Genomic DNA, 12,374 nt, shown 5'->3' on the forward strand with positions numbered 1-12,374 from the left:
TACTTATGACTGTTACAGCATCCCCATGATCACTGTTGCGACTCTGGCCCCCGAGCCTGTTCTCATGGAGGAGGAGGACTTGGAGAGTGAGGGAGAGGAGCCGACAAGGCCTCCTTCTCCAGGTCCCTCCTTCCTGGCAACGCCTCAAGTGCTGGCGGAAGGCCAGGAAGAAGGCGTGTCAGAGCCTCCACAGATAGAAGATGAGGAGGATCAATCCTGGATAGACCCTAAGCAGTGTCGGCAAAAGAGGCATGCGCAGCAGAGGAAGAGGTGTGGCAGGCCCAGAGAGTGCTGAGTCACTGAGCCACAGTCCACAGGGGATAAAAACGGGTGGGGCTGCCATCTGGCTCTTGTGACGGACAAAAGCTACTAAGGGTGAACTGCATCGTGTGAGCTTCAGACAGTTTTTGGATTTAAGGCTTGGATTTTCGTGAGTAACTCTTGACCATTCTTTAGTCTCCTGGTTGCTCTGGCAACAGACTGTAAACACGCTGGCTCTTGATAAGAACTTGGCAGGCACTTGGGGAATCGCTACTAGAACTTTCCTCTGCCAAAGGAAACCAGCCCAACTTGTAAATAAATTGCTGGCAGACGTTCTTCGACACGTGTGTTTTCTTAGGTGAGGTGGAGGGGACAGAACAGTAACGTTATTTATATCTGGATGCTTCACAATTGGTTCATATTTTTTTAAAATTTGCATTTATATCCCGCCCTTCTCCGAAGACTCAGGGCGGCTTACACTATGTTAGCAATAGTCTTCATCCATTTGTATATTATATACAAACTCAACTTATTGCCCCCAACAATCTGGGTCCTCATTTTACCTACCTTATAAAGGATATTTATGACGGTCACAGTGTCCCAGGGTCCCAGGGTCATCTTTTGCGATCTTTTGACAAGCAAAGTCAATTGGGAAGCCAGATTCATTTAACAATCAAGTTACTAATTTAACAATTGTGGTGATTCACTTAAAAAATGTGGCCAGAAAAGTCATAAAATGGGGCAAATTTCTCACTTAGCAACATAAATTCTGGGCTCAGTTGTGGCCGTAAGTCACTTAGACTTTCATACGCATTCTTCTGTTTAATTTTTTTACAACCATGCTTTTTTGTTATGATGCATGGCCATAGTGAAATTTAGTTTACTGGCTACTTGTACCTGATCAAGGATATTTGCAAGGTATGGATAAAAAAAAAAGAAGTCAAGATGGTACTAATGACTCCGGTCATTTTCATGTGGGTCTGCACTCTGCAGATAAGCCTGAACAAGATTATTTTAGAAAGTATACCTAATTGGTTACATCATCATAATTTCTGTCAATGGTCATAGAGAAACACCATGTTGCAATGAGAGATTTATATCCAGAGCCCATCTCGAACAGACAATAGGAAGGCAAAGATGTGTTATTGTGGGTTTTCTGAACTCCCACTAATAAGCCAAATCCAGGTCCTTTTCATAGTTTGGTAATTCTGCTCCAGGAAAATGATTATCCCATGCACTTCAGTTTCAATAACAATCAAAAGGTAGGCAAAATTTACATATGGATATGGAAGTTTGCATTCTTGGATGGGGAACATGCCCAGATCCATGTGTGGTTGTCATTAGATTCAAACAGCATTAACAACTCAAATGCAAAGCCAAGTAAGCCAAGCCTTCCATCCTTTATAAGGTAGGTAAAATGAGGACCCAGATTGTTGGGGGGGCAATAAGTTGACTTTGTAAATATACAAATAGAATGAGACTATTGCCTTATACACTGTAAGCCGCCCTGAGTCTTCGGAGAAGGGCGGGATATAAATGTAAATTAAAAAAAAAAAAAGTACCACTGCAATAAAATAGGCAGTGTAATGTAGCTGTGTGTTTTGGGCAAGAAAAGTGATAAAATGGATCCCAAATTAAGTCTGACTATATGTCAGATGGCATTCTTTGGCCGGTATGCATTTAAAAGAAGTGCACAGCAGGTGGCAGGATCTGATCTTAAAATGTTAATAGGATTGGGCATGATCCTATGGTGGTGGACACCACCTGGAAAGCTATGGCTGCAGGCTAAATTGGAATATATATATCTGAAGATGACAATGGTAAATAATATTGCTGCCAAAGAAAGCTGTGGGTTGAAGTCAAGGGAGACATTTCACCTTATGCTTAGTCGAACCTTGTAGCTAGGTCTTGCTATTGCAGGTTTCATACTAGTGCCTTTACAGTCATACTCTTTTTAGATTTAAAACCTACCATTTTAATAGCAATTATTCATTTGCATTCTTTCAGTGTACTCTTATAAAAATTTGCCAGGTTTTATTGTGATATAATAAAAGTAATTTAAATGTTAATGATTTAATTGTTTTTTAAAAATATTTCTAGCAGTCGTATGTTAGAGCAGATGGAAGCGATGTCTTTTTAATAAAACAGAAGAGAAGGAAAATTGTGAAAAGGTGAACCAAATAACTACCTTGCTTTGATGAGGTAGCTTCATTAACCCCACTGCCCCCACTCCCAAAATGTGCTAAGTGAGCAGGGATTAGAATAAGAAAATTATGCTTAAATTGAAAAATTCAGGTTAACCCACTTTTTAGGCCTATTGCTATCTCGCAATTTTTTTAAAAAAAATCTATCACCTCTCTCTCTCTCTGTCTTTCTCTCTCTCTCTTCCATTTCTATTCCACCCATTTAACTAATAAAGCAACTCTGGTCACGTTAATGCTGTATTGATGGTTCCTGGACAAAATGCAGAGTATAAGAGTATAAAACAAAGTTTTCAAAAGCAAGTCGTCTTTAAATAACCTGTCACAAATCATTATTTTCAGAGTAAAGGGAACAGAAACAAGACCTACATATTGGATTCCAAGTAGGAAAAAAATAAATACTAAATTGGGATTGTGTCAAAACAGGAAGGGGATTGATTGACTGTGTGCCCTTCAATTTTCAAGACCATTAAACTATAAGTGGCTGAAAGAGTTTGCATGTCCTCTAAAGGTCACAGAATTTTTTTATGTGCTAAGAAAATTGATATTTCAAAATCTCTTCTCTTGGAATTACAGGTGAGGTTAAAGCACAATTTCTGATCATAATTTAGGTACGTGGGTCACAGTTTCTGACAAATTAAAAATTACAGTAGATGAACAAATTTTCCCCAGAATTAGGGAACATTTTCAATAATGGCTCTATGTATTTACATTAGTGATCTGAACAGCTATTAACTTCATAAATTAAGTCAAATTCACAGAGAATCTTGGGTGGCTACAAAGTACAAAGGTTAAGCTCACTATTTATTTATACCAAGATATTTATATATCATCTGGAGTTATCCTGGATGATTTTCAAAGCAGTATACTAGAATGAATAATTAAAAACGAACAATTAAAATACTAAAAACCTGCAGATTCAAATTAAAACAATTAAGAAAATATAAAGTGATATAATTATTTGCTATCACAGCCATAATTGGCAAAGATGATGCACAAATGAAGCAAAACCATAGTTTCCTTTTGGTCTCTGCATTCCCATCATCCCAAATATAGTCTCTTAAGTTCTCTTACCTGTTCAGTTGAAGTATAGTTCAGCTATATTTCATGGGATATCTCCGTTAAGAGATGAAACTAAGTCCTCTTTGAGGCAGGATAATTGAATGGAAAACAATTCTGGTTTTAGAATTTCTATGGCCCTAATTAAATTAGAAAGTGGGAATGGGTTAAGAACCTATTTGAGAAGTAGACAAAATATTGCCAGTGGTTGCCTTCATGAGAAGTATAATGATGCTTAGTTAGAACAGAAAGAGGGTAGTCTTCATTATTATGAAGACTATGTCAAAGAGATAACAATGTTGTGTTGATTAAAGCTCAACAGGGCAGGTGATATGTCAATCCCAGATATGTCAAGATAAAACGGTAACATTTTTCCAGTTTAATTCATAGGACATTCAAGGACTAACCTGTAGAAAAGAATTTCCTTAACTTCAAAAAGATTATTCCATCAGCCTAAGAAAGTTGGATATTAAGCATTGTAGATTGCTTTGAGGGAAAAGCATCATGGAGATTACTTTGAGGGAAATATTCAGAAGTCATTAGAAAAAAATGGCAGAAGCATTCCTTAAGCCTTGGGAAAAGAGGTAATGTTAGAAAAAGATCAGGCTGGGTCCTCCCTGACTCATTATAGTATAAGAAGGGAAAAACACACTCAGATTTCCAAAATACTGTCAATATAAATAAAGCTGACTTTTAGTTGTCTTGTGGAATCTTTTTCTTGATCTGGATAACCTTGAAGAGCTGACACTTATCTACACTCTTAGCAAAAAAATAATAATCACATTTTAATTCTACAATCGCTCTATTCCAGGAAGGCTAATTTTTTACTAATTGCAGCAACAGTTAATCAAAACTGTTTTAGACAGTTGTTGCAGAATGAATAAATATAATAAGTTGTGTTTAGTATAATTTTTTTTAAAAAATTCCATTTGCATTGCATTTAACCATGTTCCTCTCATTATCTAGTCTCCATTCCATACTTCCTGAGGTTGGAGAAGAATAAGCACATTGTCCTTCTAATAAAGGAGAATATTTGTAGTTGTGGGTTGCTTGAGGGGTCCTTGGTGCTCTCTGAACTTGCTTCTTCAGCACTGATGATGTTATCTAGTTTGAATAATGAAAAATTATCCTTCCCTTGCCCATTATAGTTTCTCTGCCTTAATGTCCTCAGATCACATTTCTATTTTCTTTATTTTATTATCCCAGAACTGAGAGGATTTGCCATTTGTAAAAATTGTCAATTATACACTCTCCATTCAGAACAAACGACTTACAAGTGGTGTATCCTTTCCTCCTACAATACTGAGTCCCAGACCTGATCGTCCTTTGGATATTTCAATAGTCATTTCTTGGCCAGGAACGATTGGGCACATTGCTGGATCTACTGAAGGAGGTGGAAGGTTGTCTGCATCAAAAATAAAAATGATTCATCCACAGAGTTGTAAGCGTTATGTAAACACATTGCAGAGAAATATGTTAGATGTCATAATGGATCTGATTAAAGAAACATGGCTCTTGGGAAAATTCAGATTTGTTTACAGATAATAGAAAGGAAAGGAAAGGAAAGGAAAGGGAAGGGAAGGAAAGAAGAGAGAGAGAGAGAAAGAGAGGGAGGGAGAGAGGAAGAGAGGGAGGGAAAGAGAGAGAGAGAAGCAGTTGAAGTACAACAGGGACAGTTTTTTGTTTCCAAAAAAAGAATCTATTGAAATGAAGGAAAATAGTTTCAGCTGAGCAGCGATTACTCCCTTGCAATACATTTTCTTTGTTTATCTTCAGTCTAGATAGATAATAAGTTCTGCTATCACTATGCCACTAAATGCAGAATAAGAATTTGTTATTTAAAATCCAGTCGAAATTTTATGTTTGGTTGCTAACAGGGATTTTTCTCCTCTCTCAATATGAAATTGTTTACATAAGTCATAGATTATTATATTGACTGTTTCCTAATATGATTTGATTACTTATTTGTACCCTGTGACTATCATTAAGTGTTGTACTTTATGATTCTTGACGAATGTATTTTTTCTTTTATGTACACTGAGAGCGTATGCACCAAGACAATTTCATTGTGTGTCCAATCACACTTGGCCAATAAAGAATTCTATTCTATTCTATTCTATCTGAATTTTTTAGTCTCTTGTGTATGTTTATATGTAGTAAAGGTTTAATGCTTTTGGATAGAATCCAAAAGCATTAAAACACACAATCCCCAAGGCAGGTCACAACTTTTGAGCACCCCTAATATTTGGAAATTCAAAGTTGAAAAATTTGACATGCCATAGTTACTGTTGCGGTAATTTAAGCGATACATTAAACAACTTAAATGTCTTAAGACATTTATCTTACTTAGGTTTCTTTTAATTAAAAAGCAATATTACCACCCTAAATTCTGAGGATTAATGCAAAGTACTTCTTCAGGTGAAAATAACAGGTTCCTACTTTGGTTGATGAATTCTGTCTCTGGAGGATAAGATGATTCGGGGGCCAAAGAAATCTCATGTAAATTGATGGGGATGGGGTTCACTGTGGAAAACTTTGTTTGCTTTAACTGGTTTCGAAGCTGGGAGAGGCAAAAAGAAAAATAAAATAAGTATTTGAATTTTTAACTTCATATAAAATTTTAAACAAAAAGTTTAAACCACTGTGCAGATAATATTTACATGAATCAGGAATGGACAGTGAATAGTTCTAGGAATAAATTATCTGTCTACTTTTGGAAGACCAGTTTCATATATCTTTACATGAATGTATGAAGTAAATACATAAAGATAAATTCCTAACAAAAAGCTGTAAGAAATGTTCATGTTTTGGGCTATTTTATGTGTTTCCTTTAATTGTCAATATATCAATTAAAACTGAAACAATGAATAATAAATAAATAAAACCACTTCTTTTTTATTTAAAACAATAGAATTAAAATACTCACATTTTCTGGAGGCTGATCTGCCTGAACTTGCTGGTCTTCAATCACCTGTTTTTCAGCTTTGCTGCTGGTATCCTAATCAATATGGATACATAAATTGTAAAATATTAGTTTGTGATACACGGTGTTCAATTAATTTTATGAACATCAGCAATTGACATGCTGCTGCTTCTGTTAAGTCTACAAGCAGGTATTTGGTTGTCAGTCCAGAAGAAACCACTCATTGCCATTGTCCTGTGACTAAGAATTTATCAAACTTTACTTATAACATTCTCTAAGATTAATATAAAATGTAAAATTTGATTAAACTACCACTGATTTGCCTTGGACTAAAGCAATGGTAGTCAACCTGGTCCCTCCTGCCCACTAGTGGGCATTCCAGCTTTCATGGTGGGAGGTAGGGGTTTTGTCAAATTGTCAAATTATAAATTTTATAAAGTAAAGTTACTTCCCTACTTTATAAATCACCATTACTTGACATGGAAAAGTGAAGCATTAATTTTAATGGCTACTGTTAGCCAAGTGAAACTCTAATTCCATACTAGCTTTACTTTCAGTATTATTGTTTAACATTTTCCTCTTTTGATGTACCGAATATAACTACATGTACAATCTTAATGGGGCATTAATGTGAATAAAGATATTTTACTGAAAATATCTTTATTTTATTATATCTTGTATTATATTTTATTATAATAAAATATCTTTATTATATAACAATACATGAGCACACAATAGATTTAAGCTTAATGTGAACTGCTTCAATCTTGATTGCAGAAAATATGACTTCAGTAACAGAGTTGTTAATGCCTGGAATGCACTACCAGACTCTGTGGTCTCATCCCAAAATCCCCAAAGCTTTAATCACAAACTATCTACTATTGACCTCACACCATTCCTAAGAGGTCTGTAAGGGGCATGCATAAGAGCACCAACGTGCCTACCGTTCCTGTCCTAATGTTCCCTCTGATTGTATCCAATTTCATATAGTTATTACATACTTATGATTATATATATGCTAATATATCATATAGTTATTTCATGCTTATGCTTATATATACTGCTGTGACAAATAAATAAATAAATAAATAAATAAATAAATAAATAAATAAATAAATAAAGTTTCCCACCCTACAGGTTATAGTTCTCATTTAAAAAATTCACTTCCCACATCTGATGGCATTATATTTTTAGAAATCTAAGTTATTATTATTATTATTTATTAAATTTCTAGACCGCCCTTTTCCCGAAGGACTCAGGGCGGTGTACAGCCTTATTTAAAACACATAAATACACAATATAAATCCCAGATTTAAAATACATTTAAAATAAAATATTTAACAGGCCAATTAAACTAAAACGGTCATAGACCAATATAAAACCCTTAAAATTTAAAAATTATAAATAGATTAATACATTTAAAATTAAGTTAAAATTAAATTAAAATAAATATTTAGGCTAGTCCCGCCAGATTGAATAGTAGAGTCTTCAGTTCCCGCTTGAAGGTTCGGAGGTCGGAAAGATGATGTAGCCCTGGAGGTAACTCATTCCATAGGGTCGGTGCTGCCACAGAGAAGGCTCTCCCCCTGGGGGCCACCAGCCGACACTGTTTGGCTGATGGCACCCGGAGCAGGCCCACTCTGTGGGAGCGCACAGGTCGTTGGGAGGCTATCGGTGGCAGAAGGCGGTCTCGCAAATAACCCGGTCCTAAGCCATGGAACGCTTTAAAGGTGAACACTAACACCTTGAATTGCACCCAGAAGGCTACCGACAGCCAGTGCAGGCCGCGCAGGATAGGTGTTATATGGGAGCAATGTGATGCTCCCACAATTACCCGCGCAGCCGCGTTCTGGACTAGCTGGAGCCTCCCGGTGCTCTTCAAGGGGAGCCCCATGTAGAGACCATTGCAATAGTCCAGGCGAGAGGTAACGAGGGCGTGAGTGACCGTGCGTAAGGAGTCCCAGTCAAGAAAGGGGCGCAACTGGCGTATCAGGTGAACCTGATAAAATGCTCCCCTGGCGACGGCCGTTAAATGCTCTTCTAAAGACAGTGAAGTTGTTAATCACATTTTAAAAGCAGAGTCTGATTTGACCCCTACAGACATACTTTAGAGATATACTCAAGAAGGCTGGCAGGCAATCAAATCATTCCTTTTCCTTCAATTATTGAAACATTTCTTTTATAAGCAATATATACTTTGATAAATACAGTAGAAAATAATTCCATTCTCTGCAATCATGTTGATTGATAACTTTCTCTTTGTATGCATATGTCTCTGTTGTGTTATTCACACAGCCCAGTATGTTTAGGTGCTACACAAATCCAGGAAAACATCCTGTTTTAAATAGTGCAAAGAGATTGTACATTCAAACACTAGGAGCAAGGTTCAGTGATAAATTAAAAGAATTTTCAAATCATATCAGGCTCACTGATTATAATCTATTCCTGGTTATACTTGTAGAGATGAATAATAATGCAAAGAAGAGCTTCAACCCCTTATCACCAAGGACTATGGAAATCTCAGGAGGAAGTTAAAGATTCTAGAGGTGGCAATTCTGTTCATTTTTCAAAGAAGGCTACTGACAGACTGTATATATAGTGTTGAGAGAGATTTAGTTTCCATCAGCCTCAAAGTTTAGTCCTGCTTTTTGACCCTGCTCTTTGTACTTTCCCTATTAGAGCGTGCTTGCGTGTGTGCATTTGTGCATGCATGCCTTCAAGTCAGTGTTGAAGTTTTGTTGGCAAGATTTCAGAAATGGTTTACCATTGCCTCTTCCCTAGAGTGGAGAGAAAGTGAATGGCCCAAGACCACTAATCTGGCTTTGTGAAAAAGAATTCAGTCTCTCAAATTGACTTTAAATTTCCAGCACTTGACGAATTGTACTCTAGGGCTACTGAAGTACCTGGAAATCTGGCTGAACCTTTCATATTACCTCAGAGAAAGCCCAGTGAATTGGTGAAATGCTAGACAACTGGAAAAAGTTATCCTTCTCTTCACAAAGAGGAGAAAGGAGAATCCAGGAAATAGAAGTATAGCTTCTAAATTTTTTAAAAAGTCATTCTACTTTGACTTGGTAAGACCATTCTTATAGTACTTTGTCCAATTTTGGAACCTCCAGGGCATTTTTAAAGATCTAGCGGAATAACCAGTTCAGAGAAGGATAACACAAATGATTATGACAATAGAAATTAAGTCTTATGAAGGTATGTTCAGATGACTGAACAGGGAAATTATAACATTTTTCAAAATCTGCTTCTATCATTCTAGAGCATTGGATACACAATAATGAATTAAAGTTACAGGAAGGCAGATTCTGACACATGGTTACAAAATTTCCTAACAATAGACCAGTCAGATGGGAGAGCCAGTTGCTTTGAGAGCTGACAAGCTCAAATAGACTACCTGGAGTCTTTTAATTTATGTCAGTGCACTGAGCAGCTTGGCTGAACTTGATGGACAAAATGACTTTTTCCTAAACAGGATTCTATGTATATGTCTATGGAGATTCTCAGTCATCTAGGTCATGATTGTCCCAAATATGCTTTTTTAAAAGACAACTGGACTTCAGTCATCTGGTCATTAGCACTCATTCTAAGAGTCGTTGAGGTCACTTGGATGTTTATCTGCTTTCTCTGTGTGGTCTGAGTAGTAAACAGCAAATAGGTGTTGCCGTATCACTCCCACTCTGTTCAGAGAGAGCTGTTCAACCTTAATGTAGATGGCCTCTTTGATTGCTCTTTCAAACCAGTGGTCCTCCCTGTCTAGAATGTGGACTTTGCTATCTTCAAGAGAGATCTTTGTTTTTCAAATGCAGATGGACTGATGAATCTTGTCCTGATGGGTTTGTTCTCCTATGTTGTTTCATGCTTTTGTGAAGTGGTTGTTTCTCCAACGTACAGATCTGTACATGTTTCACTGCACTCTACTGCACTCTACTGCATATATCACATTGCTCAGTTTGTGTCTTGGTGTTTTATCCTTCTATGTATGATTCCAGGTATGAGGCGACCTTAGGTAATGTGCTCAGAGGTAGTTCCAGGCATCTGGAAAGTGCTGTAATCATTTTCACCACCTTCATCCATTTTGTTGCCACTGCTCTGTCTTTTGTCGTCTTCCTCCCACAACCACATCACACAGATGCTTTTTTTCTTGGCTCCCTCCTCACTGTTTACACTGCTGCTGTGCTCCTACCCACCCCCTCCAACTTCTCTGCCTGCTGGCACGAAAGAATGCACTGTCAGAGCCAGCCAGTAGCTTTCTCCAGCTGCCAACAGAAAAGCTGCAGTTTTGCACATACTGTATCTTTGCTTCTTCAAACTGTGTTTTCTGGTTAAATAGCAAAAGAACATGTTATCCAATAGAAAACTTCTGTAATGCATGATGTCAGAGAATTGTGCTTGGTGTAGAAACTGACTTTAAGAAGCGGCCATAACCAAAAGACTATCTGAATTTAAACGATATCCAGTTCTTGCTAATTATACAAGATTTCATAAAAATCTACAGAAATTAAACTGGACATATTTAACAATGAAATTGTTTTTATGAATGTACATAACCTAGTCATACCACTTTTGAATACTTTTATTGCATGGTATTATTATTTATCATTATTATGGCTACCGACTCCAGAAGACTCTGGGTAGCTTACTGTCTATTTCTCTGCCTCCTTCCTAGGACTGAGAGAAAGTACATTTTAACTCCAAAAGAAACTTTGTCTAAATATCAGTTTTAAGGTATTGCTACTATCAAATGAAATAATTTTGACTTACTTTTCTTGATCAATATAATATTACAAATGCAAGCTTTCCGTCCAATTCATCTCTGCTTTTAATGGCTTTTAACTTATATTGTGGAAATGTTCGTTCATTGATTAAATCACTTAATAACTGTTCTTCCTGTAGCCAAAGGATATTTCTAATGCTCACTGTTAGGGGGAGTGGAGGCTTTAATTATATACATGTTTGGGATTATATAAAGCTAATTATGATTAATTGTTCTCATTTATAACACATTGGAAAGCATCTTACCTCATTGGAAGACTGAGTGCAAGAGGGTAATGGAAAAGGGGCTACAGCCATCTGGTTAAATGCATCCTCATTGCTAATAGTCAAGAGAAAAAATAATTGATTAGTCAAACTAAAAGGACAAGTCACATTCAATCTCCCTCTCTGCCCTTTCTCTGGTGAGTTATAGTTGTTTATCATATTTACATCTTCCTTTCCGCTATGATTCACAAAAGGATTTTAGGTCCTTCATTTCAAAATACTAACCAAATTGAGATTGCTACATCATCTACAGGGGACATGGTAGCTCAAGGGGACAGGGTGGCTCAGGGGCTAGGACGTTGAGCTTGTTGATCGAAAGGTCGGCAGCTCAGCGGTTCGAATCCCTAATGTTCCCGTTACTTGTCCCAGCTTCTGCCAACCTAGCAGTTTCGAAAGCACGCAAAAATGCAAGTAGAAAAAATAGAGACCACCTTTGGTGGGAAGGTATCAACATTCCATGCGCCTTTGGCATTGAGTCATGCTGGCCACATGGCCACGGAGACATCTTCGGACAGCGCTGGCTCTTCGGCTTTAAAACGGAGATGAGTACCGCCCCCTAGAGTCAGCAATGACTAGCACGTATGTGCGAGGGGAACCTTTACCTTTACCTTTTACATCATCTGCATTTAATACTTGCCTCCAAAACAACAATGAGAAAAGCATTTAAAAAGCAAAATTAAGAATGTATTGTTGTCCCTTCATGCTGCTTCACAGCAAGGTAATTAGGATGCTTTAGCAAGGTACCATTATTTGGAGAAACGGAGCTCATTTCCATATGTTCAGCTGCAGACAATTAACACAAGACCCTTATGACAAAACAAGGAATATTTCCCAAAGGATGATATGGATGTGCAGAATAATCCTATTTCAAAAGATCTTCCTCT

The 12,374-nt window shown here is 37.1% G+C and overlaps 1 protein-coding gene across 5 annotated transcripts in view; it reads right to left on the reverse strand.

Moving 5' to 3' along the window:
- The window catches only part of PATJ (PATJ crumbs cell polarity complex component), a 176,975-nt gene that overhangs the window by 31,696 nt on the left and 132,905 nt on the right, over positions 1-12,374 (reverse strand). For all 5 annotated transcript variants that reach the window (XM_058178715.1, XM_058178716.1, XM_058178713.1 and 2 more), the window contains 4 exons: positions 11,473-11,545; positions 6,448-6,519; positions 5,961-6,081; positions 4,796-4,926 (listed from right to left, as the gene is read on the reverse strand). In XM_058178715.1, the coding sequence (XP_058034698.1) occupies positions 4,796-4,926; positions 5,961-6,081; positions 6,448-6,519; positions 11,473-11,545 (397 nt within the window). The remainder of the gene's footprint in view (positions 1-4,795; positions 4,927-5,960; positions 6,082-6,447; positions 6,520-11,472; positions 11,546-12,374) is intronic.

The sequence above is a fragment of the Ahaetulla prasina genome, chromosome 3 (assembly GCF_028640845.1).
Source record: "Ahaetulla prasina isolate Xishuangbanna chromosome 3, ASM2864084v1, whole genome shotgun sequence".
NCBI classification, from domain to species: Eukaryota; Metazoa; Chordata; class Lepidosauria; order Squamata; family Colubridae; genus Ahaetulla; species Ahaetulla prasina.